Source organism: Drosophila nasuta, chromosome 3 (genome assembly GCF_023558535.2).
Source record: "Drosophila nasuta strain 15112-1781.00 chromosome 3, ASM2355853v1, whole genome shotgun sequence".
Taxonomy (NCBI): domain Eukaryota; kingdom Metazoa; phylum Arthropoda; class Insecta; order Diptera; family Drosophilidae; genus Drosophila; species Drosophila nasuta.
The window spans coordinates 10,435,499-10,462,921 of record NC_083457.1 but is presented as its reverse complement, the minus strand read 5'-3'; the positions used below and the strand labels follow the sequence as shown (position 1 = coordinate 10,462,921).

The 27,423-nt window shown below is 41.3% G+C and overlaps 7 protein-coding genes across 11 annotated transcripts in view; 6 read left to right on the top strand and 1 right to left on the bottom strand.

The window, feature by feature from the left end:
* LOC132789330 (protein naked cuticle) overlaps positions 1 to 4,670 on the top strand; it is a 47,130-nt gene extending 42,460 nt beyond the window's left edge. Inside the window, exons 3-5 of one of the 2 annotated variants that reach the window (XM_060797266.1) lie at positions 579 to 1,454; positions 2,036 to 2,385; positions 2,763 to 4,670. In XM_060797266.1, the coding sequence (XP_060653249.1) occupies positions 579 to 1,454; positions 2,036 to 2,385; positions 2,763 to 3,870 (2,334 nt within the window). In that variant the 3' untranslated portion in view covers positions 3,871 to 4,670. The remainder of the gene's footprint in view (positions 1 to 578; positions 1,455 to 2,035; positions 2,386 to 2,762) is intronic. The other variant, XM_060797267.1, reaches the window with a different exon arrangement.
* Positions 4,671 to 6,190: 1,520 nt separating this feature from the next.
* On the top strand, positions 6,191 to 8,265 carry LOC132788842 (SET domain-containing protein SmydA-8). Its single transcript, XM_060796471.1, has 3 exons — positions 6,191 to 7,366; positions 7,432 to 7,693; positions 7,746 to 8,265. Exons 1-3 carry the CDS (start codon positions 6,356 to 6,358, stop codon positions 8,054 to 8,056), a joined length of 1,584 nt encoding a protein of 527 aa, XP_060652454.1. The 5' UTR covers positions 6,191 to 6,355; the 3' UTR covers positions 8,057 to 8,265.
* A 115-nt stretch (positions 8,266 to 8,380) lies between these two features.
* On the top strand, positions 8,381 to 10,751 carry LOC132788841 (tRNA (uracil-5-)-methyltransferase homolog A). Its single transcript, XM_060796470.1, has 3 exons — positions 8,381 to 8,690; positions 8,748 to 10,041; positions 10,249 to 10,751. Exons 1-3 carry the CDS (start codon positions 8,460 to 8,462, stop codon positions 10,596 to 10,598), a joined length of 1,875 nt encoding a protein of 624 aa, XP_060652453.1. The 5' UTR covers positions 8,381 to 8,459; the 3' UTR covers positions 10,599 to 10,751.
* A 107-nt stretch (positions 10,752 to 10,858) lies between these two features.
* Positions 10,859 to 18,603, top strand: LOC132788840 (glycerophosphocholine phosphodiesterase GPCPD1). 3 transcript variants are annotated; one of them, XM_060796468.1, is made up of 2 exons: positions 10,859 to 11,066; positions 15,969 to 18,574. In XM_060796468.1, the coding sequence occupies exons 1-2, from the start codon at positions 11,028 to 11,030 to the stop codon at positions 17,877 to 17,879; spliced, it is 1,950 nt and encodes a 649-aa protein (XP_060652451.1). In that variant the 5' UTR covers positions 10,859 to 11,027; the 3' UTR covers positions 17,880 to 18,574. The 3 variants fall into 3 exon arrangements, with proteins under 3 accessions (XP_060652451.1, XP_060652450.1, XP_060652449.1); XM_060796467.1 differs by lacking the exon at positions 10,859 to 11,066 and adding an exon at positions 13,107 to 13,472 and having other exon boundaries at positions 15,969 to 18,571; XM_060796466.1 differs by lacking the exon at positions 10,859 to 11,066 and adding an exon at positions 14,938 to 15,166 and having other exon boundaries at positions 15,969 to 18,603.
* Positions 18,604 to 18,771: 168 nt separating this feature from the next.
* Positions 18,772 to 20,141, top strand: LOC132788843 (uncharacterized). Of its 2 annotated transcripts, XM_060796473.1 has the most exons (4): positions 18,772 to 19,336; positions 19,401 to 19,467; positions 19,539 to 19,666; positions 19,718 to 20,141. In XM_060796473.1, the coding sequence occupies exons 1-4, from the start codon at positions 19,103 to 19,105 to the stop codon at positions 19,853 to 19,855; spliced, it is 567 nt and encodes a 188-aa protein (XP_060652456.1). In that variant the 5' UTR covers positions 18,772 to 19,102; the 3' UTR covers positions 19,856 to 20,141. The 2 variants fall into 2 exon arrangements, with proteins under 2 accessions (XP_060652456.1, XP_060652455.1); XM_060796472.1 differs by having other exon boundaries at positions 19,539 to 20,139.
* Positions 20,142 to 20,643: 502 nt separating this feature from the next.
* Positions 20,644 to 27,069, top strand: LOC132790848 (glycerophosphocholine phosphodiesterase GPCPD1). The gene is made up of 2 exons (XM_060799580.1): positions 20,644 to 22,971; positions 26,065 to 27,069. Exon 1 carries the CDS (start codon positions 20,831 to 20,833, stop codon positions 22,952 to 22,954), a length of 2,124 nt encoding a protein of 707 aa, XP_060655563.1. The 5' UTR covers positions 20,644 to 20,830; the 3' UTR covers positions 22,955 to 22,971; positions 26,065 to 27,069.
* On the bottom strand, positions 24,059 to 24,812 carry LOC132790974 (uncharacterized). The gene is given in 2 exon segments (XM_060799738.1): positions 24,059 to 24,492; positions 24,494 to 24,812. Coding segments are annotated over 2 exon segments (474 nt in total). The 5' UTR covers positions 24,684 to 24,812; the 3' UTR covers positions 24,059 to 24,208.
* Positions 27,070 to 27,423: the final 354 nt, after the last annotated feature.

The window sequence follows — 27,423 nt, the reverse complement described above, 5'->3', positions numbered from 1 at the left end:
ACTCTTTTTACGAACTTTTGCTAAAAGTTAAATATCACACTTTATTAGCATATTTTTAACACTTTGGCGTGGCAGTTTATACGCAGCTGACATTATTTTAGAGTAGTTTTCGAAGTTTAAAACATACTTAAATGCCTGTCACTTCATATTGAAGTGATCTACTTGAATATTGAGTGAAATGAGTTTGTTACTTAAAGAGATATTTTACAGCTAGGAAAAATAATGTATGTATATTGCTTTCTGCGAAAATAAAATATAATTAATATTAATAATAACTCAAGTGATATATTTGAATATTGTGTGAAATGAGTTTGTTATTCAAATGGTTATTGTATAGCTAGAGAATTGAAATTACGTATACCGCTTTAATATTTAATATCTATGCCAAAATATAAGAATATCAAAGACATGCTTGAATACATTTATTTTGCAGATAAATGCTTTAAATGTTGCTTTACCTTTTCTGCATTGATTAATATCAATCATAATTCAAAACCTTTTTTGATTTAAAGTCTTGCATTTTACTAACAGCAAATATTTGTTTTTCTATTTCTCTCCCTTGTTTTCTGCAAAAATAGGAATTCACCTGCGATGTTTCCGTTGAGGGCGGCAAATCGTCACAGCCGCTGCAATTCTCGTTCACATTCTATGATCTGGACGGGCATCATGGCAAAATAACAAAGGACGACATTGTGGGCATTGTGTACACCATATACGAGTCCATTGGCAAGTCCGTGGTGGTGCCCCACTGTGGCAGCAAGACAATTAACGTTCGCCTCACCGTCAGTCCCGAAGGCAAATCGAAATCGCAGGCAGTCGCGGCCGCTGCTGCCACATGCAACAACAATAACAGCCAGAGCAACAACAACAGTCACAGCCACAGTCAGAGCCAGAGCCATAGTCAGAGTCAGAGCCAGAGCCAAAGCAGCAAACTGAAGAAGCTGCCCACGGGGATGGCGGCCATGTCAAAAACTGTGAATGGCATGGCACTAACGACATCCGGCGGCGCACGCCGCCAGCATCGCCATCGACCACGCAAACTGATTAAGTCCGATGACGAGGACGATGACAGCAACAGTGACAAGGAGAAGGAGAAGGAGTTGGCAGCGGCGGCAGCAGCAGCTGCAGTTGGTGCTGAACAGCCTGCGAGTGGCAAGCAGGCGAAGAGTCGATACCAGAAGAACAATGCCAAAGTGGAGCAATGCTGCAACGGACAACAGCAACTGCAACCGGCGGAGCAGCACACACCGGACAATGCCCACAATACCTATGAGAATATGTTGAATCTCAAATGCTGCAGCGGTGCCAACAACAAGGAAGCGACTGACATGCTCGACTGTCCGCATCCCCATTCCCATTCCCATTCGCAGCGTTCACGGCATCACAGCCAGGATGTCTATATGAAGCAGGCCACCCAACGGGTCAAAATGCTGAGAAGGGCGCGAAAACAAAAGGTAAGCATAACCTGGCAATCTCCAATCTTTTATCCCAGCTCCCAGTTGGCACATTTGCACAAAACACAAAACTCCGACGTTTTTTTTTTTTGGCAAATTATGCTCGCAGCCATTTGCTGAATTGGTTTTCCATTAAAGATTTTATTCGATGCGACTTTCAAGTAATAAAAGTTTACGACTGTTTAAAGTCTTCCTAAGTAAAGTTCAGAAAAAATCCAAAAATATTTAAAAAGTAAAATATGTTTTGCTAATTTAGAATAAATTAGAAATTTAATTGATTAGAATAAAGTGAAATCGTTTGCAAAATCTATGAATAAATATTCTGCACATGGATAGCCAATTTGTACACTAAGAATCCCCACAAAAAATCGCCGTTTTATGCCATTTATTTCTTCACCTTTAATTACTTTGATTTCTTATTATTTTCTTGCATGAATTTGACTCGCATTTGATTGATTTTCTTATGTATAATTTGTTTTTTTGTATTCTTTTCGTTTTTGGTTGACTTGCTCATAACGCATGATTGATTGATTGATTGATTGCATCACAACGCACACTCATATCGCGCCTCATCCTCGCAGTATCAGGATCACTGCCTAGAAACGCGACAACGCAGTCTCTCCGTGGGCAACGATTCCTGCTGGCAGAATCGCCATCTCCAGCAGCAACAGCAGCAGCAACAACATCAGCAGCAGCAACCACAGCAACAACAGCAGCAGTTGACACAGCAAAAGAGCAGCTCGGTGTCGCCACCGTTGGGCGAGGTGCTGCTCGATGGCGTTCAGTTGCGCCAGCCACGCCCACAATCGCTGCTGGGGCAGCAGCAGCGCAAGTCTGCGGAGTGCTGGAAGTCGGCGCTAAATCGCAACGATTTGATTAGCATCATCAGGGAGAGCATGGAGAAGAATCGCTTGTGTTTTCAGCTGAATGGGTAAGGAAAACAGAAATCAACTCAACTGGGAAAGCAGCAACAAAAACAGAACGTTAATGAGTGGAAGCAGTAAAGTGAAATTCAGCAGTAATGAAAAGATAAAGATACATTTGGCTGCACTTAAAGATACAATTGATGTATCTTTAATAGTTCTCCTCTCAGCATCGTTGTGTTTGCTGCTGTCCCAGTCTCACTCAAGCACTCCATCAATCACATGTTCATTAAGGTTTCTGTTCGTTTTTTTTCCTACTCTTTCGTTTTAATGGCGACCCACAAACAATATGCAACAAAACAAAAAGAACGCAACCCTTAAAAAATTACCATAAACTCGCCAGCTAATTGCAAAAAAATCCCTCCATTTTTTTAATGCATTGCAGAAAACCCCAAGCCAATGTGAGTCCCATACGGCAACCGGCAGCACAACAACAACAGCAACAACAACAGCAACAGCAGCAACGCCAACGCTGCAATACAGGCTCGAAAATCCCGACGCTAATTGCGAATCACAGTCCGCAGTCCGGTCCGCAGTCGCCGCTCAGCTGCAGTCCGCCCACGCAATCGCCCACGCAGCACATCGAAGCCGGACACGATATGGCGGCCAACAACAACAACAACAGCAGTCAGCTCTACCATGCGCATCCTCATCAGCATCCGCATCCGCATCCACAGCCGCATATACCCATCTACCATCAGCAGCTGGCCATTAATCCGGCCGTGGTTGCCGCTCAGCACAGCCACAACAGCGCACACAACAAGCTCAATCTCTGTGGCTACGATTCGTTTTTGCATGCCACCATTTGTGGCGGCGGCGCTGCGGCCCACTCGCCCCCGGCCACGCCCAGCAATGTGGCCACCGTGCAGCCCATTCCTAAGCGCAGCAGCAGCAGCCACAACAAGCAACAGCAGCAGCAGCAACAACTGGGTCAGCAGGGCTATCAGCGATTGGAGCAACAGCAGCCGCAGTCGCAGTCGCAGAGAGGCAGCAAGGATTACAAGAACTATGGCAATCTCATCTATGCCAAGCTGAGCGAGCAGCTGCAGCAAAAGGAGCGCGAGCAGCGTCGCCAGCGCCACAAGCAACAGCAGCAGCAACAACAGAATCAACTAGCAGCCACAACGGTGCAACAGCAGCAGACGGAATCACGTCCAGCCACCTCCAGCTCTAGTTCGACGGCATCAAAGATCTATGGCGATGCCTTGGAGTGCGCCCATTTGCTGGCCAGCGAGGAGGAGGAGCTGCCACCCAGTCCACTGCACACGAGCACGCCCAGCAAAGTTGTCTCCACTGACACGTTGATCGATCTGAATGATGATGTGGGCGAGGCTGTTGCGGAGGCGGTGACAACAAGCAAGGATGTGGAGGAGCCAGCATCGGCTGCGGATGCAGATCTGGATACGAGTGCGTCAAGTTCGATGATCCATCGCTATGTGCACGAGCATATACATCATCATTATCATCACTTCAAGGAGCAGAATGATGTCTAAAATCAAATCAAACTAAATGTATACACCAACAAACAAAAGAAGAAGAAAAAATACTACCATATACATAATATTATATATATGAATGTTGCTTATGTTTCTTATGATTAATCTAGCGCAATTTGTAATTTAAATTAGCATTAAAAAGCAGCAAAGAAAATTAAGCAAAATGCAAACTCAAAGAAAATCCCATGACGATATTAGTTTTGTTGTTATGTGCGAGGCAAACTTAAGTTAAGATCACTCGATCTGTTCCTAACTGAAGCTGTTAAATTTGGCAGCACAAGCCTCGCTCACCCATAAATGAGAGTAGTAATCCCCTAAATTTCCACTCCCCCGCCCCCGACCCCGCTAACGTTAAGATATTTGCGCCTTTGCCTTAGCAACATTGATAACATTTAAATAGCCATCGATTGCTTCGCTTATGCTAAATCAGCCTAGCAACATATCATCGCTCTATGTGTGTAAAAAAACATAAACAAAAAACAAAATTATATAATGCAAAGAAATTCGATTATTTAGTGCAAATTATTCACTGAAAAATACTAAATACTAAATGGAAAATTTGTTGTCTATTATATGAAATTTTATGCGCCGCTTTTACGTGTATAGAGAGCAACATTTGTCTATAAAGATTATTATTATTATTATTATTCTGTATAATGATTATTATTATTAATATGGAACTATGGCCTCCATTTAAGTTAACTACCATCATGATTATTTATATAGCAATTAAAATACTATTAATTTTAAAAGCAAACCAACAAGACACGCAACAATGCAACAAAAAAAAAGAAAAACATCGAACATCAACCACAAATCATAGTTCAATTATTATTTTTCATTAATTTTTTTTATGTTCTTATCATTTGTCGTTTTTCTGGTTTTTGTTTTTCTCATTTTCTCAATGCCTAACTTGTTTAAGTATTTCCATCAATCAAATATTCAATCAATCAACAAAACAAAACAAGAAAGAAGCACAACAAACAAAATGCATTTAACTCTTATTTAAATAAAAAAGACTGATTTCCAATTAAACAATACATTAATTATCTGCGTACGAATAAATAAATATATATACATTCTTATATATATATTAATATATATATAGAAAATTTATGAGAAATTCTAAATAAATTATTGAATTGCAAAAATTAATTACGGCATTTTTAATTTGTATATCATAGCGAGCATCAAAGATGATTGATGGGACAGTTGTTTTGACTTTAATTGAAATTAAAGAGTAAATTTAATTGCGGTGGATTCAAGAAAATTCATTAGAAAATTCAAATACCAAAAATACATACAAGAAAATATGTCAGCTAAAGGACCCAATTTTATAGGAACTAAATTTAGAATATGATTATTAAAATTTTAATTCGCAGAATGGGTGGAAAGGTATTATAACTTTGTGACGGTAAATTGTAGAAGTTATTAAATATATACTTTTGTATGGGTAAAAACGCCTACGTTAGTGGGTATTAGTTGATTTGGCTGACAATCTGGTATATTTTAGTATAATACGGTATATTTTGAATGTATTAATGTATCAATATACCAAATATAAACTTCGGCATATTTTAGTATTTTTGAGACCGCATAATTTCGCTTTTATTCAAAATGAGTAGCGGGTATCTCACAGTCGTGCACACTCGACTGCAGCTTTATTACTTGTTTGTCAAAACCATTTTGTCCTAAACATTGTTACTTTAAATTCCCGTCCAAGTTTTTCTTTAATTTAGAAGTGAGGTAAATTTGCCCCTATACTATTATTTTGTAATATAGATTCATGACAAACTTATGACATTTTCAAATAAATAAAAAAAATAATTCGCAGTAGAATATATAAATATGATCTACAGACTACATGCCTAACTTTGCATTTTAAAAATATAGAAAGTAGATGTAGCATAAATACAACTTTCAATCTTTGGTTATTAATAGGAAATGAGTTGCAGCATTTTTAAATATGCAAACAATATTTAAAGCAGCAGCTAATGAAAATGTTCTTTTTAACAAATTAATTAGATGGGAAGCAGAATGTCGGAGACATTTCAATTTCTTCAATCTAAACGGTGGGCGATAAAAAAAAGTATATATGTTTATTTTGAAATGCCGACTAAACTGGGAGACATGTAGAGCAATGTCTAGGTAGAGATAGAGAATCCCTGAGAGCAGAGAAGTCAGAGCACAAATGTTTAGCAACAGATTGTGCATTGTTCGCTTGTAGCCTCGTGCTTGGTCTAATAATAAACCGTCGTGCGCCAAGTGACAAGAGATCGAGGAGATCGAGATTGAGATCGCAGAAGAAGCAGCTGAAGCGACAGCAACAACCGCAGAGACACAAAAGAAAATTGCCTCGCGGCGAGACGGAAAATTGTTTTAATGCTCGTCGCTCAGTGAGTTTTCCGACGTTGTGCATTACGCAAACAAGCGGACAAAGTAGCGTTGGCAAAGGATTTTCGTGGGAATAAGGAGCAAAACAATGACTTCGCCAACGAGCTGCGCTTTGTGCCAGGCGCGTGCCACACAAGTGTGTGCGGCATGCCGCAACGTTGTCTACTGCAGTCGCGAGCATCAGAAGGAGCATTGGAAGCAGCACAAGTCGCAGTGCAAGTGCTACGAGATGGACACCAACCAGCTGCTGGGCAGACATCTGCGTGCCACACGCGACATTCGCATGGGCGAGCAAATCATGCGAGAGGCGCCGCTGGTCCTTGGCCCAAAGGTGGCCTCGCCACCCATTTGCCTGGGCTGCCATAGGAATCTGCTGCCGCCTGCAAAGCGTTCGGATAACTTTTACAAATGCAGTTCGTGCAGTTGGCCGCTGTGTGGCAAGGAGTGCGAGCAATCTCCCTACCATCGGGATGAATGTCGTCTGATGGCCGCTAGTAATTTTCAGTCCAAGATCAACTATAATCCAGTTGAGCCAGAGCTAAAGGAGTCCGCCTACTGTGTCATCATGCTGCTGCGTTGTATGCAACTAAAGCAATCGAATCCGACGGCATTTGCCAAACTCAGCGCTCTCGAGGATCATCTGAAAGAGCGACTAGATACGCCGCTATATCAAGTGCTGCGCGCCAATCTGATCACCTTCATCAAGACGGTGCTGGGACAGCGCGATTGGCCAGAGATGGAAATACTGCGTCTGGCAGCAATTCTCGACACTAATGCCTTTGAGGTGCGACAAAACGCCGAGCGTCGCAAGGTGAGAGCCATCTTTCCGGGAGGTGCAATGATTGCACACGACTGTGTGCCGAATTTGCGGCATCGCTTCGACGATGACATGAACATTGTGTTCCTCGCCAAGCGCAAGATTGCCAAGGGTGAAATACTCAGCATCTCCTACACACAACCACTGAGAAGCACCATCCAAAGGCGATTGCATCTCAAGCAGGTCAAATGCTTCGATTGCGCCTGTGCCAGGTGCTCAGATCCCACAGAGCTGGAGATCTATGCCGGCTCACGCATGTGTGAAAAATGTAAGGTTGGCAAGGTGAGTCTAGAGTCAAGATAATCTTTGATTCATTCAACTAATCCATTTGCATCCTCCTCATGCAGTTCGTTTCAGTGAATCCTCTGCAAAATGCCGCCAATTGGAAGTGCCAAGTGTGCAACATTGTCAAAGGTGCCAGAGAGGTGCTCACACAAGATGCCAAGCTGCAGCAGGAGATTGAGTCGTTGGACAAGTCAACACCTGCCGCTCTAGAGGATTTCCTCTATCGCCATCGCATTGAACTGCATGAGACAAATACGCACATTTTGCAAGCGAAATACGCACTGACCCAACTCTATGGCTCTGCGCCAGGATTCTCTATGGAAGGTAAATCTCTCAATTCATCTATTCTATACCTAATTAATTGTAATTTCCTCAGAGCTCAGTGAAAAGTCGCTGCAACGCAAGATTGATCTCTGCGAGGAATTGTTGCAGCTTTCAAATCTTATTGACAGTGGTTGGAGCATATTTCGTGGCAATTTGTTAATCGATTTGGAGGAAGCAATTGTGACGAAGGCCTTACGGCTGGATGATGCCACAGAGAGTGAGGCAAAGCTCAAACAGGCAGTTGAATTGCTTCAGGAAATTGCCAACATTATGAAGCATGAGCCAGAGATGCAACAGTTGTTAGCAGAGCGAAAAGTTATTTTGGATGCAGCGCTGAAACGATTTACAACAGCTGTTGAATAACTAATGCACATTAATTACACTTATTTTAAAGTTATTTCTTGTAAGAAATATAACCGATTTGCGCCAACCTATTTGAATTGAATCTTTAAAGTAGTTGGCAACGCTGAAACTGTATACTTAACATAGCTATTTGATATGCAATCGACCAACCGCCACAAATATTGTCCGTTAAACATGTTAAGCAAGAAATTGAAGAAATTATATAAAGATATGTAAAAATATAGATATGATAACTTGTATTGTAAATATTTTAACAAATATTATCTTGATGGGAAAGTGTCGTTTCTAGAATTTATTAAGTATCGACAAAAAGTGTCATATCGATATAAGTTATCGATACACGCATTGTTCGTTTCACGTGTTGCACATGTTGTTTTGTGTTTAATTATTGAAAACAATTGAAATGGACGTGGAAAACGCGGAAAACCAGCAAACTCTTAGCGTCGACAGTAATATTGAAAATGCGGAGAATGTGGAAAATAAGGAAAGTGCCGAACAGGCTTCAGAAAGTGTGAAAACAAGTGATGATATTGAAAAAGCCGGTAACAATGAATTCGAGTATCTGGAGCGCAATGAGTTCACTTCAGAAATCTATAAGATTGAAGTGAAGAACTTGGGCTACTTTGGCATTGGCGTAAGTATTTTTAAATTTTAAATCACTGGTTATTTGCTAATCCTATTCCTACCGCAGGAGTTTAAGAAACTGCTTAAGACCACTCTGAAACTGGATATTACAAAAATCAAATCGCCAACACGCAAGGAGTTTGCGTTTGTGTGTTTCCGCAACCAGGAGGACCAGCAACGTGCGCTGGAAACGCTCAATGGCTACAAGTGGAAGGGCAAGGTACTCAAGGCGATGGCTGCCAAAGCATCTGCCGATCCCCTGCACAAGCGACGTGGCGAAGAATTGAGCGGCGAGACGAAACCAAAGCGTCAACGCACCGCTAAGGAGGCAACTTGTCCTCTTGCTGAGCTAACCTACGAGAAGCAGCTGGAGCAGAAGACGGAGGAGATGTCGGCGCTGCTCAAGAAATACACACAGGAACTGCGACGTTTAAATCCAGCTGCCAAACCACATCTGGACAAGTTCCAATTCAATGGTGTTTTAGCCTCGCCTGCTGTCGATGGTTATCGTAATAAGAACGAGTTCAGCATAGGCAAAAATGCGGATGGGGAGATTATTGTTGGCTTTCGATTGGGCAGCTACAGCGATGGATCCGTTGAGGTGGCCGATGTGCAGCAGTTGCCACATTTGCCAGCGCAGGCAAAGTGGGCGGCTTTCAGCTTTCAACAGCTGGTCAGACAGTCCAAGTTTCAGCCCTTCAATCCTGTGGGCAACCTGGGACACTTTCGTCAGCTAATGGTGCGTACTTCGAGTGCCACTGGAGAGCTAATGTTGGTGGCTGGCATTTACTCCTCCAATTTAAGTGAAACCGAGCAAGTTGAGCTGCAGCAGGAGCTGAAGAACTTCTACGATCAACCGGAGCAGAATGAGACTCACAAGTGCAGTTCGCTCTACTATCAGGATGTCAAGCACCGCGAGGCGGGCCAAATGATTAATCCCGTCACACATCTTGCGGGCAGCACGCACATAACAGACACCATACAAGGACTGCAGTTTCGCATCAGTCCTTTGGCCTTCTTTCAAATCAATACGGCCGGCGCCAATGTCCTTTATCAGCAGGCCATTGATTTGGCAGCGCCAACTCCAGACACAACCATGCTGGACATCTGCTGTGGCACTGGAACCATTGCTCTGGCATTTGCTAAGCACTGCAAACAAGTGTTTGGCGTTGAGATTGTGGCTGATGCCATCAAGGATGCGGAGTACAATGCCGAGGCGAATAAGATTACAAATTGCAAATTCTTTGCTGGCAATGCAGATGATTATATCAAGAGCATGGTCAGAGAGGCTTTATATGGCCAAGAGCCCGGCAAGCCAGTGGATTTAATAGCTGTTGTGGATCCCCCACGAGCCGGACTTCGTAAGTAAACGAATTGCACTTGCATATTAGATTTATTTCCAAGAGAATTGTCACCATGCACAGCTTAAGCTTTAAATGAGTCTAATTGCATTTACTTAAAGCAATTAAGCTTGTTTGCTGTTTGAATCTTGAAATCTTCTCTAATGTGTGAGTGTCACTTCAATCAAATTGTCTCTTGTTCTCATTTGATTTTTTTATGCATCACAGACAATCGTTCCATTGCCGCCATACGTTCAGCGAGCGCCATAAAACGTCTGGTCTACGTTTCCTGCAATCCTAATAGTGCCAAGCGCAATTTTATTGAATTATCACGGCCCGAGTCAAAGCATTGGAAAGGCGAACCGTTTTACCCCAAGTCTGCTGTAGCTGTGGACATGTTTCCACATACAACACACACGGAGCTGGTCATTTTATTTGAGCGCGAGGCGAAGACTTCTACTGACGCGGTAGCTCAGGCAAAGGAGGAGACAAAAACGGCAGATGTGGCAGCTGAGACTGAGGAGCAAGTGGCGAAAACAGAGGAGACTGCAACGACCACAACAACAACAACAACGTGACGCCTTGGAATACTTTCTCAAAGAATACTTAATGTGAAATAGCAATACATTATCACTGTTAATCAGTTGTATTTTACTTGGGTCTCTCTCGTTGCGCTCTCTTGCTTTTGTTGCAGCTTATCACGATGTTGTCATCGTCATCCATCGGGGGCTCTTTGTCCGGCTGTGGGTACGATTTTCATTGTTTTAAATTGATTTAATTGTATTTACGTTGTTCCGGCGTCTGGTACGACAGCGACTTCCTATTTAGCAGTAGTTCTAAGACTTTACTGTACAACATTCTCAATTCTCATCTCGTCCCTTGCTGTTAGTCGTGTCGTGTGCGTGATAAGCAGTGTTTGTCGAAGTGCTAAAGAGTTAAAACCTAGAAGGATCTACATTTTCAAAAATTAAATAGCGAAATTGATATATCATTCAAGTTAAACATCGATGGATATTTGCGACACTGACACTATTATGTGCGATAAGGTACGATTCGATTTTAAAATAACTTTGTTTTTATAAATATTACTTTTATTGAAAGTTTGTTAAATGTAATTTATAATGGAATAGAGTGATCAATACCAGTATTAGTAAAGGAATTATATTAACAATGCCTCGCTATTTAAATGAATCTTTGAATTGAAAATATAAGTTTTTGATATCAATAATTTCTTGTTTCCAATATTAAAATACGCCAGTTAAGATCGTAAGTTTCAAACCTTTCTTAAAGATCTAAACGCTTATAGTCTGGTATTAACTAGTAGTCCCTTGTCGAGTGTGAATTGATCAAACGTTTAGCTTTTAATAACACATCGTCTTACTATTTGTCGCTATACAAATAAGGTGTTATACAACTAACAATTGATTGCACGATCCCTTTACGATTTGTTTACATTACTTATTTATTTACGTCGCTTATCGAATGCTACAATTTGAACTTGTTTTGCTCCATTACGGGGCCTTATCGAAAAGCTTTCAGTGTGGATGTAAACAAACAACAGCTGTCATCGTCGTTGGAATGCGACTGAAAAATATAAACAAGTATAAATTTACACCAAATTTTTAATGCAAACGTGACTGCGAACATGTTGTGTACATAAACATATAAATTGAATACGTAGTTCTGAAATATGACGAAATAATATCTGAGATGGCGATAATTTGTAGAATAATTTGTTCAATTTGTACTTTAGACTCAATGGGGTGTGTGTCTTTGTAGTCAAATGAATCTGAAAACATAAACATCTAAATACGCGGTCAATAAATCAAAACAAAAACGATCAAAAGCTGTGAAAAGTGTAAACAAAGCTTCCATCATGCAATGGGAACAGAACATAATGAAGAACACAGTTTAATCATATTGTAGAATATATAAATATACAAACATAAATATTCGAATACACACATAAAATGGCACCACAAATGCGCCTGGCAACATTTGAAAAAACATACAAAAGTATAATTTTGTATGATTATGATCGTTGCCCGCATAGATAGAAGATAGACCTTGACCGGAAAGCTTTGAATCGAAAGCGATTTGCGCACAAAAAAAGCTCAAATCCCATAAACGCTTATTAGCTGTTGTTGCCTTATCAACTTCACGACTCATACACGTAAACAAACAACAAGGAAAACATTGACCACATAACCAACGAGAACCGGTTTAATAGAGCAGAGAGCAAGCAATAGAGAGAAGAGCGAAAGCTTTTTAATAGCATCACGCAAAACTGACATAAGGGGCCCGGCAACGTCGACGCCCCACAAACAAAACTTTTCACGTGCACAGCGACCGCGACGTCAACGTCTGCACACGACCAACACGTTTTGCTTTGGAGCAATGCGTGCTTCTCTCTCTCACACTCTTGCTCTCTGGCTGCTGCTACTGCAGCTGTTCTTGTTGTCTTGTTCGTTTCCGTTTGATTTGAGCTTTGGAGCTGCTGACTTTGCGTGAAACATACAAAGCGGAATACATAGTGACATTTGTAAACAAGTGTGAGTGTATTTGAATACCCTGTACCTCGGCTTGAACGCTAAGCGATAAACTGAAACCACAATCGAAATTTTAATTAAGTGGGAAGTGATAATTAAACAATAAATTTATTAGTATTATTAGGTTTGGCACATTTCTTGATATTCATTGTAGAATGTTCGCATCTTTCTTATCGTTTACCGCTTTGTTTTTGTGAGAGCATCGCAAAGTCACCTCGGCAACAATACTATAAGTATTGCACAGGTATACACGTTTTATTATCGTCTGTTTTTTGTTTTTGTTTTTATTTTGTTTGCTGCTGCTGTTGCTGTTCTTGTTGTTGTTGCTGTTGTTGTAGTCAGAGGAGGCCAACAACATTTCAAAAAAGCCCGAGCAGCAACTGTACCCCAAGCAGAAAACCAAAACAAAACGGCAACGGCAACGTGAATGTCGTCGCCGTAGCTACGAACACAAAGAAAACGGGCAGAAAAAGCTCTTTAGTACATGAGCTGTTTTCGATAAAAAGAAATCGTTTAAATTGCGCGCACAACAAAATCGCTGAAAACAGTTGCGACTGCAACGTCGGTGCGACGACGACGTCGGAAACGTCCTAGTTTCAATAATTCTCCAAAAGGATAAAAACATACTTCAAATACTACAATATTATTCAAAAGAAGTCCGTTGAAAAACTATTTAATAAAATAAATCAGTACAAAATGTTTGCTTAGCAAAGCTGGAAATTGCGCATACGCCGCGTAGTGCAAGAATAATACAAAGCAAAGATAATTAAACTGTGATATACATTATAATTTGAATTTTTATACTGTGTATATATTTTACAACAACAAAATCTACAAACCATGTCGGTCCCAATGTTATTGACGCCCATGGAACCTCAGACTCCGGATGAGCACATGCAAAATGTAATTATGAATAACATTACCGTTATTATTGTCATTGTTATTGTTATGGTTATTGCTATTTGCGTTAGGCAATTAATCGAGAGTGTAAACAGATTCATACGTAATGCGAATAATGTGACGTCAAGTGTAATGCAAATATTTCGACTTTGACTCTTTGGTTCATCTGAAGGTCGAAGCAGTTGTCATTCAACATTTGCAATTATTTTCCTCGTTCCTTTTCTCTGCCCGAATTACAAAATCAATAAAGAGACAGAACTACAAAAAAGTCAATATGAATTAGGATGAATATTTTAATGGTGGCCTCAGCGTTATTTTTTGTGCTTGCTTCAACACTTCGAAGTTGCGTTTTGTGCGACATATGATATCATTTCGAGTATAAACAAGAAATTGATATGTCTCGTGGGCAGCTGACTCATTTTATTTATAGTGAACCCATACCCCAACCCTTTTTTGGAGTATCGCTCTGGTCTCGTTGCAAGCAAGTAGTATTTCGAAAGCTCTGGGAATAGTGCCACATGTTGAAAAGGGGAATGCTGTCACGTGCTCTCGCTAGTTGCTATCCCATGAGTACTTGCTCTCAAGTGAAAACTTCTTTGAAGTGGCATCGTATATTGAATCAACATCGATTAGATTGTGGTTTATTGAATTTACAAGCTATGTGATAAATCACACTTGACGTGCAACTTGATGCTTATCGCGGCATAACAACAGTGTTGTTTCCTGATAAGAAATCCGTCGAAACAGATGCTAAGAAACTAACGCCCCAAATTGCCAAAGCTTTACACATGAAATTTCCCAAAACAAAGAACATATGCAAAGCACAACGAAAGCTTTACAGTTGAAGAGAGAGTGTGTGTGAGAGAGAAAGAGCGAAAGCGCCTGCGTTGAGTTCACTATACAAACACGTGCAAGAGCGAAAGACACAAACAGTGAGATGAACAACATCGAAGTGGAGTGTAATTAACATAATCTAGCAACAATGTTTTCTACTAAGACTAAATCTTTGCCTCTTAGTTGTTGTTGCTGTTTTAGATAAGATGGTGCCAAATGGTTTATTGTCGACTCTCCGTTCACAAGGTTGTGCTAATTGTGCCAAGAACGAAGCGGGCTCGACCAATTGATTGACGTAAGACAACCAAAAATATAAGAAAAACACGGAAAAACTAGACACCGCTAACTATATATACTACCCACTAATTTCACGATCTATAGTCAATTTCTTATAGTATGAGAACACGCGACTTTTTCGACTAGTAGACTCTCGACTCTCCTAGTTTGTACTTTTTTTTTGCGTTCTATTTGCTGTTCTTCCTCACTGAATTATTGCCAAAGCATTCCGTGTTGTTGGCCCGGTTCAAGCTGTTTCGTTACGTGTGGGCGTCCATTTCTGGCTAACTGTAATATAAATTTTGTTGTGCTCATCGTCACAATTGAATAAAATAAAAAAAACAAAATACAAACAACAAAATTGTTGCTCACACAACACGTGATCGTGGCGAGAAAAACAGACTTTGAAATTTTGTGTTGAATTTATGGGTTCCGTAGCTACCAATTTGCATAAATTTTTGGCATTGCGATACTGTTGCCAGGGCGCGTTGTCGTTGTCTGGCACCAGCAACAATAGCGGCAATTGCATCATCAAACGCTGTTTGAAGCAACAAGGTTTGGCGCAACGCGCGCGATTTCACGCACAGGTAAAATCGCTAGCGTTTTGGCGTTTTAAAACGCGCGCGTTTTTTCTTAACACTAAAATGTGGAGACTTTTCTAAGGGCAAGAGAGTTCTTAAAAGTCTTCATATTGCATATGAAATGTGTAGAATTTCAACAACGACGTAATCTATCTGCCTTATTAGCATACAAAAATAATATACAAAATAATTTTATAATAACGCATTGACAGCAATTTTTAAAAGATTAAATAGCTATAAACGAGACTTTATTTATAAAACACATTGACAAGCAAATTACTAAAAGATTAATTAGCTAGAAACGAGACTTTTTTGATACCGAGTCTGCGATTTGAAGGCTAAAAATACGAGTATGTTGAACAATAAATCACAAGAGTTGCGTACACCACTATTCAAAAGTAGCTGATTAAAATATCATTTTGGTTGTATAAATAACATAAAGTAGCAGCTGATTAATTGGTAGATGGGGGAGCAACACGTGATCTTGTTTGCTAAAGTCACAAACGCGACTTAAAACGCGATTTGATAAGGCGCCGATCTACTTTCTATGAATAAAGCAAAATGCTAGAATGAGCAGCTGCCTTATCGGACAGATTGAGCTGAGAGATTGAACAAGAGAATGAGAGAAGGAGAGGGAGAGGGAGAAAGCTGCCTTGTTTTTCCCGGTGTATTTGAGCCGCTGTCCAGCGTTGAAGCAATTCAGTAGTTGTCTGGATCTCGTTGTTAGCTGTCAGCAGTTTAGCAGAGAGCATAGAGAATGTTCAACTCACCACTAATCCTTGGCCTTGTGGTCTCTTGTGTCTTGCAGTGTGCCGCCTATGCAGATGCTGCTTCGATCACAGCTGACGACAACTATGCCACTGGCAACGAGCTACTCGAGGCAGCTCCCTCAACCGGTTGCAAGCCGACGCTGAGGCAGTTCAATGTACGATTGCAGACCGCACTTGCGGCCGAGGAGCAACTGGCGCTCACCGGCGATGTCAAGGCGCTGGGCGAGTGGCAACTTTCGCGCTGTGTGCCCCTGGATCGTCTCGACGAGCTCAGCTGGCAGACAACGGTGCGTCTGCAATCGTGCCGCCAGATCGAGTATCGCTACTTTGTCTACGTGGAAGATGCGGCGGGCAACAAGCAGATTCGTCGCTGGGAGACACACTTCAAGCCACGTTTGCTGCTGCCCTGCCCCGAACAGCAGTGCAACAGTCCAGTGGACGCCTTTGGCATTGCCAATCCCCTGGAGAACACACAATCACAAGTGCACCGTGGCTGGCTCAATCATGAGGCGATTGTACAGCTCAAATTCAATGGCGAGAAAATGTTCCAAGTGCACGACATCGAGACCTTTGACCCACAGCATGTGCAACTCAAGATTGTGCCCGTCGAGCAGTCGTCTGGCCTCCACGTGGAGTACTCCAAGCAGCTCTACGGTCGCAGTCAGCTGCAGCTGCAGCCACAGTTTGGTGTGCCATACACCAAAGGTGACATTGTCATCTTTCACATCACTTTGCCGCTGGAGCAGATGATGCTGCAGCACTTCCGCCTGGAGTGCTATAGTCTGGATCATCAGCTGCTAGGCAGCGCTACCTTGAATGCTGCCCAACTCACAGGCAGCGAGGGATTACTTCAGCTGCACATCAAGTCCGCCCAGCGGCCGGAGGAGACGCTGGCGCGCTTAAGATTGCCCTATGTTTTGGTGCAGCCTTATCAATACTCGCCGCTGGACTTCAAGACCACCTATGCCCACTACTGGCCACGCAGCTGGCCCAATCTGGATGTCGGACATCGCGGCAATGGCAAAAGCTACATTGCAGAGGCGCCGCAGGAGCGTGAGAACACAATCGCCTCCTTCCTGAGTGCGCATGCGCATCACGCTGATATGGTGGAGTTGGATGTGCATCTCACGGCGGACGGCATTCCGGTGATCTATCATGACTTTGGACTGCGCACAGCGCCGCCTGGCAAGCAGATCGAGAAGCCCGATCAGCTGGAGTATGTGCTGATCAAGGACATCAACTATGAGCTGCTCAAGCGTTTGCGCATCTTCTCGGTGATCAATGGCAAAGTGTTTGAGTATCCCGCTCACAATGCTGAGCCACGCACAGAGCATCGCATCTTCCCCCGGTTGGTGGAGGTGCTGCAGCAGCTGCCCAAGTCGCTGGGCATTGATGTGGAGATCAAGTGGCCACAACGTCGTCAAGGCGGCGGCTCCGAGGCGGAGCAGACCATCGACAAGAACTTCTTTGCCGATCGCGTGCTCCACGAAGTGATTCGCTATGGCTGTGGCCGGCCGTTGATCTTCTCCAGCTTCGATGCCGATATGTGCACTATGCTACGCTTCAAACAGAACATCTTCCCGGTGATGTTCCTCACCCAGGGCGAGACAAAGAAGTGGCAACCCTTCAGTGATCTGCGCACACGCAACTTCATGGCTGCTGTGAATAATGCTCAGGCCTTTGAGTTGGCCGGCACAGCTCCGCATGCGGAGGATTTTCTGGGCGAAAATGCCGCCCAGATGCTGCAACAGGCTCGCGATCAAGGGCAAATTGCCGTCATCTGGGGTGATGACTGCAATTCGAAGGAGCGCGTACAGTATTTCACACAGATTGGAGCCACAGCCACCTGCTACGATCGCAGTGATCTCTATATGCCAGAGGCCAAGCAGCGGGCCTTCTTCAATTCCAGCGCTCTGCTCGCCGAGTTCGAGGGTCAGTGCCGGATCTAGCATGGGATGAATAAAAAGGGGCGGGTAGTCATAGTCTAAATATATATAGTCGCTATAATATAGAGCAAAGTTCACACGACTCCACAAAAAAAAGAATGTAAATAATTAAGCGAAATAGAACATGTATAAAGAAAAGAAAAATGTGTGTGAACTGACGCCAAGTCCAATTGATGCTATCTTCTATATTGATTTAAGTTTGTAAATTGTTTTTTATATATTTATTTTGAGCCCAGATATGCCGTCTAATAACAAGCATCAAGTCCAAAAGCTATACTCGTATTACATTTTCTATCTATTAACTTCACTTTATACTGTCTGCTCAGTTTGGCAATTTTGACAGAAAGTTATTTTTGATACCAACAACAATTGTGAAAATTGTTCAAGAATATAAAAAAGTATGGCCAACGGCTGTTTAAGGGGGTTTCTTGCAAACGCAATAAAAGACAGAGGAAGAAAGCAAACACAAATGGTTTGCTAATGATTTTTAAATATATATTATACAAAAGAATACCTCTTCAAGCTTGTTTATGCTTCTACAAGATATCATATGGGATTTTTAGTTTCTCTATAACGAACACGATGGTAATTAAAAGTAAATTACAAAAAGAAACGTGAGAATATCGTGCAATAACAATAATGATTTAAAAGAAAATGCAGAACAAATTACAAAATTATAAAAAACATATTTCGAAATTTATTGGATACATTTATGGCATGTTCGTTATGGAGAAGAGTATATATAAAATATTATATATAAAATCAAACAATTTGAAAATATTATATGCTTATAAATATTTTCTTATTTAATTAGAATACTACACGAAATATTTGCAAATATTTACACTAGAAAAAAGCAAAAATTCCTATGAAAAATTTTAATTGAAAAGAAAGTTTAAAACAATCACATAAAATAAAATGATATATTTACATAAACTAATTTGCGAAATTTTACTGTCAACAAGTCGCGAATTCTAAAAGGTAAGAAAGTATTAGTGGGAAAAGAAAGAGATTGACAAATTTATGGAGACATAAATTGAGTTGAAGTCAGCGGCGGTAAAATGAAGTTAAGCCACAAATTAAGAGAGAAACAAAAATTTTAAAAGAGAGAATCAAAAGAGAACCCTTTCGATATGCTATTATTTAATAGGCGCTGTTGAGTTTTTAGAGCCGTCACACAGCCGAAACAAATAAAATAAGCCAAGTTGTCTACAGTTTAATGGTCTATGGTCAATTATGGAATGATGCCGATCGATGGCGATGGCGAAGGCAATGTGGATGGCATGGGATCGTCTCATTTGCATGAAGATGAACACAACATTGACAGCCTATCGATGTCTCGAGTCGAAATTGGATCTATTTTTGGTGGTTTGCTGTGCTGTGTGTGTCTACTTTGTGATTTCGATGCGGTCATTGGCTGGAAATGTTTGTTCAAAGAGTTTCCAGTGGACGCCCAAAGGGTGAATGGGTCTTGATCTTCAGCGAGATATGCAAATTAATCTACATGTTACAAGTGCTTCACAGATAAGGGGAACCTGGTGGATCTATGGCACAAATCCCGAGCCAACCGATCGCTGCTACTTTGAAGATCGTAAGTGAAGTGTTCGACTTGAATTCTTTTAAAACTCTCGCTCTCTGATGCTGATTCACTTGCTGTTGCAGTGGATCTCTACTGGACACGCATTACGCAAACGGACTATGATAATTATGCCGTGGAACTGCACTGCTCGCTGCCCTGGTTTCGTCATCAAATGGCCATCTATACCAGGGCTGCAGAGCCCAGCGATGAGGTAATCAATCAGGTGGAAAAATACTTGCTGAGTGTGCGATTGTCTCTGAAGCATTTCCATCTGGTTGATAAGCTTACTTGTAGTAATGAATCCAAGGCGCCGATTCAGCGTTGGCATCTCTCGCGTTATATGCATCTGGACTATAATCCAAATTATGTGAAACCTTTGGTCGTGGACGAAAATATCTGAGCAACTCTCTCACAACTTTCTTCGGCATCTGCAACATTAGCATACAAGACTATGCCAATATTTCGGGGGCAAGCTTATTAGCTCGCAGTGGTGACTTATTAAACGGAATTCGACAAAATTAACGCACACTGCAAGAAAACAAAATGGGGAAAGAAGGTGAAAGAGGAGAGTTATTTTTTTAACCTTAAGTTTGAAACAAAAAATTTTAAATCACTTCAACGTAAAAATACGAATTCTCTAGAAAAATCGAAATTAAATGTAAAAAAACGATGTTAAATTAAAAAAAAAAAATAGAAATCACTAATCAAAAAATTACTTTTTATTTAGGTGCAATACATTTTCTTTCCTCTTCTTTTACCTAATCAAATAGTTAAGGATAATTTATCGATTAAGTTTTCATTTAAATTAATAATAAAAAAAAATTATTAATTATTTAGGTGCAATACTTTTTTCATTTTCTTTAATTTTACTTTAAGAATAATTTGTTACCTATTCAATTAATGAAAAACTGATTGACAGCAAAAATAATTTATTTAACACTTGTACTATTTCAGGCAATAAATCATTGTCAGAATTTCTTTCAAACTGTTCATTAATTTAAAATGATTATTTTCTAATTTTCTTCACAGTTGGAGCGGATATGATTTATTTATTGTAATAAGGGCCCCTTGTTTTATTTCTATAAACTAGAAACTAGTATATTCTTTTTTTCTCTGTGTAGACTCAGCTGATTGGTAGCCACAAAACTATGGTGAACAATGCGAGATTCTTTCATTCGATCGTCTGTCAGTGCCGGGTTAAGAACTCAATCGAATCGAAGAAAGTGGCCATCGTGAAACGGCATCGATTTAGACTTATTGTTCGCTTAACGCCGGTTTTGTTTTTGTGTTTTGTATTTAGATTGTTGTATATTGGGAAAACAAGTTTATTCATTTGGGTGCGAGATGATGCTGCTGCTTGATTTGGACAACAAAGATGTATCGAGTGCTAAAATCAATTAGCATACTCTACAAGCTCGCTTTGTTCTGGCCATTGTTTTGCACAGCAGCCGCCACTTTCCACGCGTTTTCCATTCCGTCTCCCGCTCTCGCTCCCAATACGGTTGTGAATGAATCGTCTGTGTTCAGCTCCGCGCAGCTGCAGGCCTTTAAGGTCTTCGATGAGGAACGACCCAACGAGATAACCGGACGCAGTTATCTCTGTGTGCCCTTCTTTCGCATCTTCAACGTTGCGCTGCCGTCGGGCTTCCAACTGTCGCCGGATGAGGCAGTCGCCGTCAGTGGTGATCATCAAGCGTTGGGCGCCTGGAGCATTACCAAAGCGTTGCCATTGCGTGCTCAGAACAAGCAGCGCACCAAATGGTATCTCCGCCAATGGATCTGTGCCAGCCGACGTGTCTACTATCGCTATCTCATCTACACCTTGAATGCGGATGGGGATCGTGTCTTGCGGCGTTGGGAAGCGCAACAGGTGGCGCGCATGCTGCAGACCTACGAGATCTATCGCTCGCCGGGCACGGATATCTTTGGCGAGGCATATGCTCGCTCTGTGGGCGGTGGCCAGTGGCTGGAACCCGGCTGGCTGCAGCAGGAGTATGTGATTGAACTGAAGTTCATCTGGCAGCAACACTTGCAGCTATCAGGGCAGATCAATCCTGTCAAGCTGCGGCTTAAACTGAAGCCACTTAGTTTGCTGGACAACACGCGCATTGAGGTCTCTCGCTACGCTTACAATCGTTCCTCGTTTCGGCTGCAGAGTCGCCAGGGCATCAGGTACAACGAGGGCGCCATTGTCATCTACCGCCTCAGCCAGCCACTGGATGTGGCCAACGCTTTTCGCTTGTCCATCTACGAGCTGGATCGCTCACAGCTGCCTCTTGGTGAGGTATATATTCTGCCGGAGCAGCTGCGCGGTAGTCGTGGTATTCTACAGCTGGCTGTGCAGCATCCAAACAGTCAGCAAGTCATTGGACAGCTCACTTTGCCCTACTTGGTGGTTCAACCTTTGCCCCGTGCTGATGACATCAATTTAAGTGGAAGTTTTCAGCGCTATTGGCCCAACAATTGGCCCACCTTGGATGTAGGCAATCGTGGACTGGGACTGAGCTACCATCAGGCGACCACAAGCCTAGTGGAGAACACCATCGAAAGTTTTCTAGCTGTGTCGAAGGCCAAAGGCGATATGGTTCAGCTGGATGTGCAACTGACCCGGGATTATGTGCCCATTGTGTGGCGTGGTTTTGGCTTCTACACTACGAACAGCGTCAGCTCTCAGCCCATTGTGGATCGCTTTGATCTGCGCTATGTGCTCATTCGGCAGCTGAGCTACGCAGAACTCAAAGCGAGTCGTGTCTTTATCCTCAAACGCTGGAGCTTGCAGGAATACACGCATTTGAATGTACGCAATGCGAGTCAGTTGCAGCGACTCTTTCCCCGCTTGTCTGAGGTCGCCGACGCACTGCCTCGCAGCTTGGGCTTGATTGTGGAGATCAAGTGGCCGCAGTTGATGGCATCTGGTGCACTCGAGTCGACGCAGACGCACAACAAGAACATCTATGTGGATAGAATCATTGAGACAACAGCAAGATATGGCTGTGGTAGACCGCTGATCTTCGCCAGCTTCGATGCGGACATTTGCAGCATGGTGAGGCTGAAGCAAACAGCTTTTCCAGTCATGCTGCTGACCACGGGAAAGACAAACATTTGGGATGCCTACATGGATCTGCGCACTCAGAGCTTTCTGCAGGCCATCAACTTTGCGGAGAGTGCCGAGATTCTTGGCACTGCGCCGCATGTGCAGAACTTTCAGCCCAATCAGGAGTTGGTTGATCTCGGCTTGGATATGTTGCAGGTTGTCTTTCTGTGGGGCAGTGATCTGCGAAATCAAGAGTTGCTGGAGCAGTTTCGTGCCTTTGATGTGACTGGATTAATCTACGATCATATTGAGCGCGTGGGTCCAGCTGAATGGAAACGCGCTCCATTCTTCCAGGCGCCGCAGTTGCTGGAGGTTTTTGGTGGCCAATGTGTTGCCATTGGAAACTCGACAACTGTGCTGGGAGCGAAGCCCACGAAGCCAACAATATGGCCCAAAATGAGATAGTTAATTGGCTGGCGAAAGTGAGTTTTGCAAAGATTTAATTAGTTATTAAAATGTAAATAATCAATGTGTGGAATCCCCAAGAAACAGGAATTTAAGGAAAGATCAATAATTGTTTAAGAAGCTTTAAGAAGAATTATTAACAATATTAATTTACTTAAATCTGAGGTAAATTTAGACATGTTTGTTGCAACTTTAAGTACTAATTGTTTAAACAACATAGAAAACCATAGTGCTGTAATCAGGAATAAAATTTTGAATCAAGAATATGTCAAAATTAAACCAAGAAGGTGTATTCTTAAATCAAGATCAAAATCAGCTAAATTGCCCAATCTAGACATTCAAGATCATAATCTTGTTTCAAAAATGGAAATATCTCAAAGTTGAACAAAGAAAACAAAATCTTAAATCAAGATCAAAGGTTTGAAAATTTAGATGCTTTAACATCAATATAGAATAAAACATTTTTGAAGCAAGATTACAATCTTGAGTTAATATTTTTTTTAAGGAAAAAGAAAACTATATTTGTTCAAAAAAATCTTAGATCATGATTTGCAATCTCTCTAGATTATTTCTTTCTGTGTACAGTTTACTTGTGTTTTGTGTGTATTGAAAAACTCAGGAAAGAGAAATTAAATTTAAAAATTTATATTGCTCTTAAATTTTAATTATTTGTGCAAAATATATACGTGTGCAAAAATGGAATTTTTATTTCATTTGACATAGCATAACTTTGATTTATTGCATACTAAAAGCTTTTTTGTTCTATTAATACTAGTTTTTATTTTTATTTTTTCAATGATTTTGTATAGACTATCTTAATCATTGACAATCTTCGCCTGTATGTTAAATTATTCATTAGTTGGGGAAACACTTTCGTCGTGACGAATTTCTTATGATTGAATTTCTACTCCAATAAATCTGACTGCATATCTAAAAGATATCTGAGTCAGACACTTAATTTGCTAAAACTAACATTCCATTAATTATAGTGAATATAATAAATATGTTAATTTAGTTAAGTCAAAAACAAGCTATAAAACGTGCAAAGTGTGCGCAACATAAATCTAAAATATATTTAAGGCAATTTTGTAACGATACGATCTCAACATGGAAAAAATGGTTTAGCAAATGTTTATAAAATAAACTTTATTTATACACATGTTACTAAGTTAATTTGTGCACCAGGTAGTCGTAATGCTTTCGGAGACAAAGAAAAAGAGAGAGAGAGAAACAAAGTTGGAGAACTCTTCTTATTTAGCCTTGAGCACTTGAGCAATCAGGTGCCGAATAGAAATCCATCAGTTGACCCGACATACAAGCGCTGCCCTGTCTCATGGGCTGACAGATGCCCGGCACTTTGCTGGTGATCTCGATGTGGCATGCCCCATGGGCACCATGCTTATGCTGATGCTTCAGAAAGGCTGTCTTAATGTGCTTCGGCTTCTGAACGGGCTCCTTCTCGAACTGCAGCCAGTCGGGGGGGCGAATGATGCGAATACGATGGCTGCGGCAGCTGGACAATGTTATCGACCTGTTCCACTTCTAGCGGCACCTCAACGGCATCGACTTCATCACCATCGACGGGCGGAAAGGCAGTGTAGAGCATATTGGCCTTGTTGCTAGCTGCCTGATCATTGACGGCGGCGTTGAGCAGCTGCGGTGTCAGCTCCAGGGCGTTGGCAATCAGTAGCGTTGTAGCACAGCAGAGCAGGAACTGCAATGAGGCCATGCTAGTGTTGGCTGCTGGTAGAGATGAAGCTGCTGCTTGCTACTTGTTGGTCTCTGCGTTCACTTCCGATTCGCTGCTAATGCTGCTGCAAATCCTTGTTACGTTTACTCGGCTGTGCGTTGCAGGAATGCTGCTTGCCCCACGAAGGATTTGAGCTTTTATAGCGCATTGCAAGCTGCCTCAACTGGACAGTCAATGAACCCCGGGCGACGGGCGCCAAGTTCACAATTGAAATTGAAAAGAAGCCATTTAAGGACATGCAACACACACACCCATACACTCAAGTTCTTCCTCATTCATGTAGTACGCACATACAAAAGCTGTAATTAATTATGGTTAAGCATACGCACTGTAAGCCAAGTAAGGCTACAACTACAACTAAGTACAATGGATGGCGACAATGACAATGACTACAACTGGAACGACTTGTGGTGCTTCCTTTAGCAGGCAACTTGATGAGAAAATTGGAAATCTCTTCCGCTGCCTTTTCCTTTCCCCATTTATTTGATTTCATTTCTGGCATTGCCATTGCTAGCGTCATCTCCATTGCCGAGCTGTCTTCCTTTTGTATTTCCGGCAATTATTTTCGACGATGTGCCAATATTGCTAACTGCACGATTCGAAGCTGGGGGAATAGAAAGAGGAGCCAGCAGCAGAAGCAACAGCAGCAGTCGCGTTAACGACTTCATAAGCATCGTTGGCATTTGCTGTAATTTCAATTTGAATTGAATTCAAATGCATTCGTCGTCGCTCTCTCTTCACGCTCAAAATTCGGCTGCCGTAAACAGCGGAAGTGGCGTAGACGCCATTTTAAAAATGGCGCATACGTGTGCGACGTGTTTATGGCAGCTTTCGTGGCTCAAATGACATGACAACCAGGCAGCCTAACAAGCCTAGTCAAAGTCAATAAACAGACATCCGAACATGTCAGCGACACACAGCCTAGAAAACTCCTAACAAGCTGACGCATCGAATACTTCTATAAGTAGGAGCTTCCCCAGCTAGGGATGCAAACGCATTAAAGACACTTCCATGTTTTATTGTCGAAAATTAAATGATAAAGTCTTGAAATGAGGTAAGAACATTATATTAACATTCATTGTTAAAATCTTTGCTATTTATTATGATGCAATACAAAGCTTAAAGTATTAATGATAATTGTGTATTAATTATTTAATTGATTAAGTTTGACTGTAGCTACAATTTGTAATTCCCTAAAACAGTTTCGAGTCTATTAAATACTTGTCTATGAAAGACATACATCAAAGAGTGTAAATTAACTAAGAAGTACAAGCCATAGTCAGGTTCATGCTCGTAGATTCTAAGATAAACTAATTCAAGTTCTTCTTTAATATCTCATTAATAAACAAAAGCAAATCAGCTTCAATTTCAGCTTTATTTCATCCCTGGTCGACAGCCTAGAGAAAACAACTCACTTTCTAGAAAAAAGCAATCTGCGCTCAATGGAGATTAAGATAAAAAGAAAAAGTGAATGTGATGAAGGTAAGGGAAGTGCTGCTGTCGTGTCTGTCGATATGTAGAGTGAATAGCAAAAAGCAAATACTCGTAATGTGCCCTTATCATAGATAATACAATTCGCTGATTCGTTGGTATTTGCAAGATTGTGGGAGCGGCTGAAAGACACGTGAAATTAATTTAAACGTTCTGATTTTGCTGTGTACTACATCGAACGAATAGCAAATGGAAGATGATGAAGATGGGAGATTCAATTTGATTATGGCCTTGGCACTTGGGCATAATGGATGATGGCATCGCATTGCCGGTTGGCCTAATGACAGTTAGCCAACGTTAAGCGGCTTAACCCTACTGCGGTTCACCTTCATTTCCAGGCACCGCCAATCGCTCGACACTCGACACTCGACAGAAGGCAGCAGGCAGACTAATTAAACGCCTTTACCTGAGAGCCTTGGCCAACTAATTAGAGCAGCTGTCACAGGCGGAGTAAAGTATCCAGCGCACAAATAATTCAATTAAATTGCACACTGACAGCAGACACAAATGAACAACAACAACACCGAGGAGGAGGAGGAGAAGGGGGAGTTAAGGCAAAACATCAGTTGGCAATAAGACAAACCGCAGACAGGAGCCACAAACCAATGTCTAAGCCCTGAAAACCACCGTGTCGAAGCAAATGCCACAGCAACTTAATGCAAATACAGCACCACGGTAAAAGGGCGCAAAACACATTCTACCCAATAACCGCAAATACCAAAATACCAACTCAAACTCCAGTTGTTTGTGTTGATTCCAGCAACAAAAATACTTGAGTCACTCGTAAGGAGCAAAATTAAGTGGAACATTAGCTGAAATTTGCAATTTACTTACAATGGTAGTCGCAAATAACATTTTAATAAAATAAAATATACATGCTAAATAAATTTAAAGTTTAAGTAAATGAAATATATAATACGTTACAAAATATTTAATTTTTATATTATTGTGCTAACAAATACATGTTTAGCTATTAGCTATTTATTTATTTAGCTATAACGTCATAAAACACTTTATTATTATATTATTATAATAATTCTTATATATGTTTTTGTTTTAGTTATATTTTATTGTATACTTCGTATTTGTTTTTCCATTCAAAATTTGTCTTAGTAAAGTATATATTTCAAAATTAATTAGTATTACAAAGAATGCTTCGTGCGTATACTTAATTTTTGTTTGCCAATATACAATTTATTTTGCTGATTTCCACAATGCGTCAATAAGA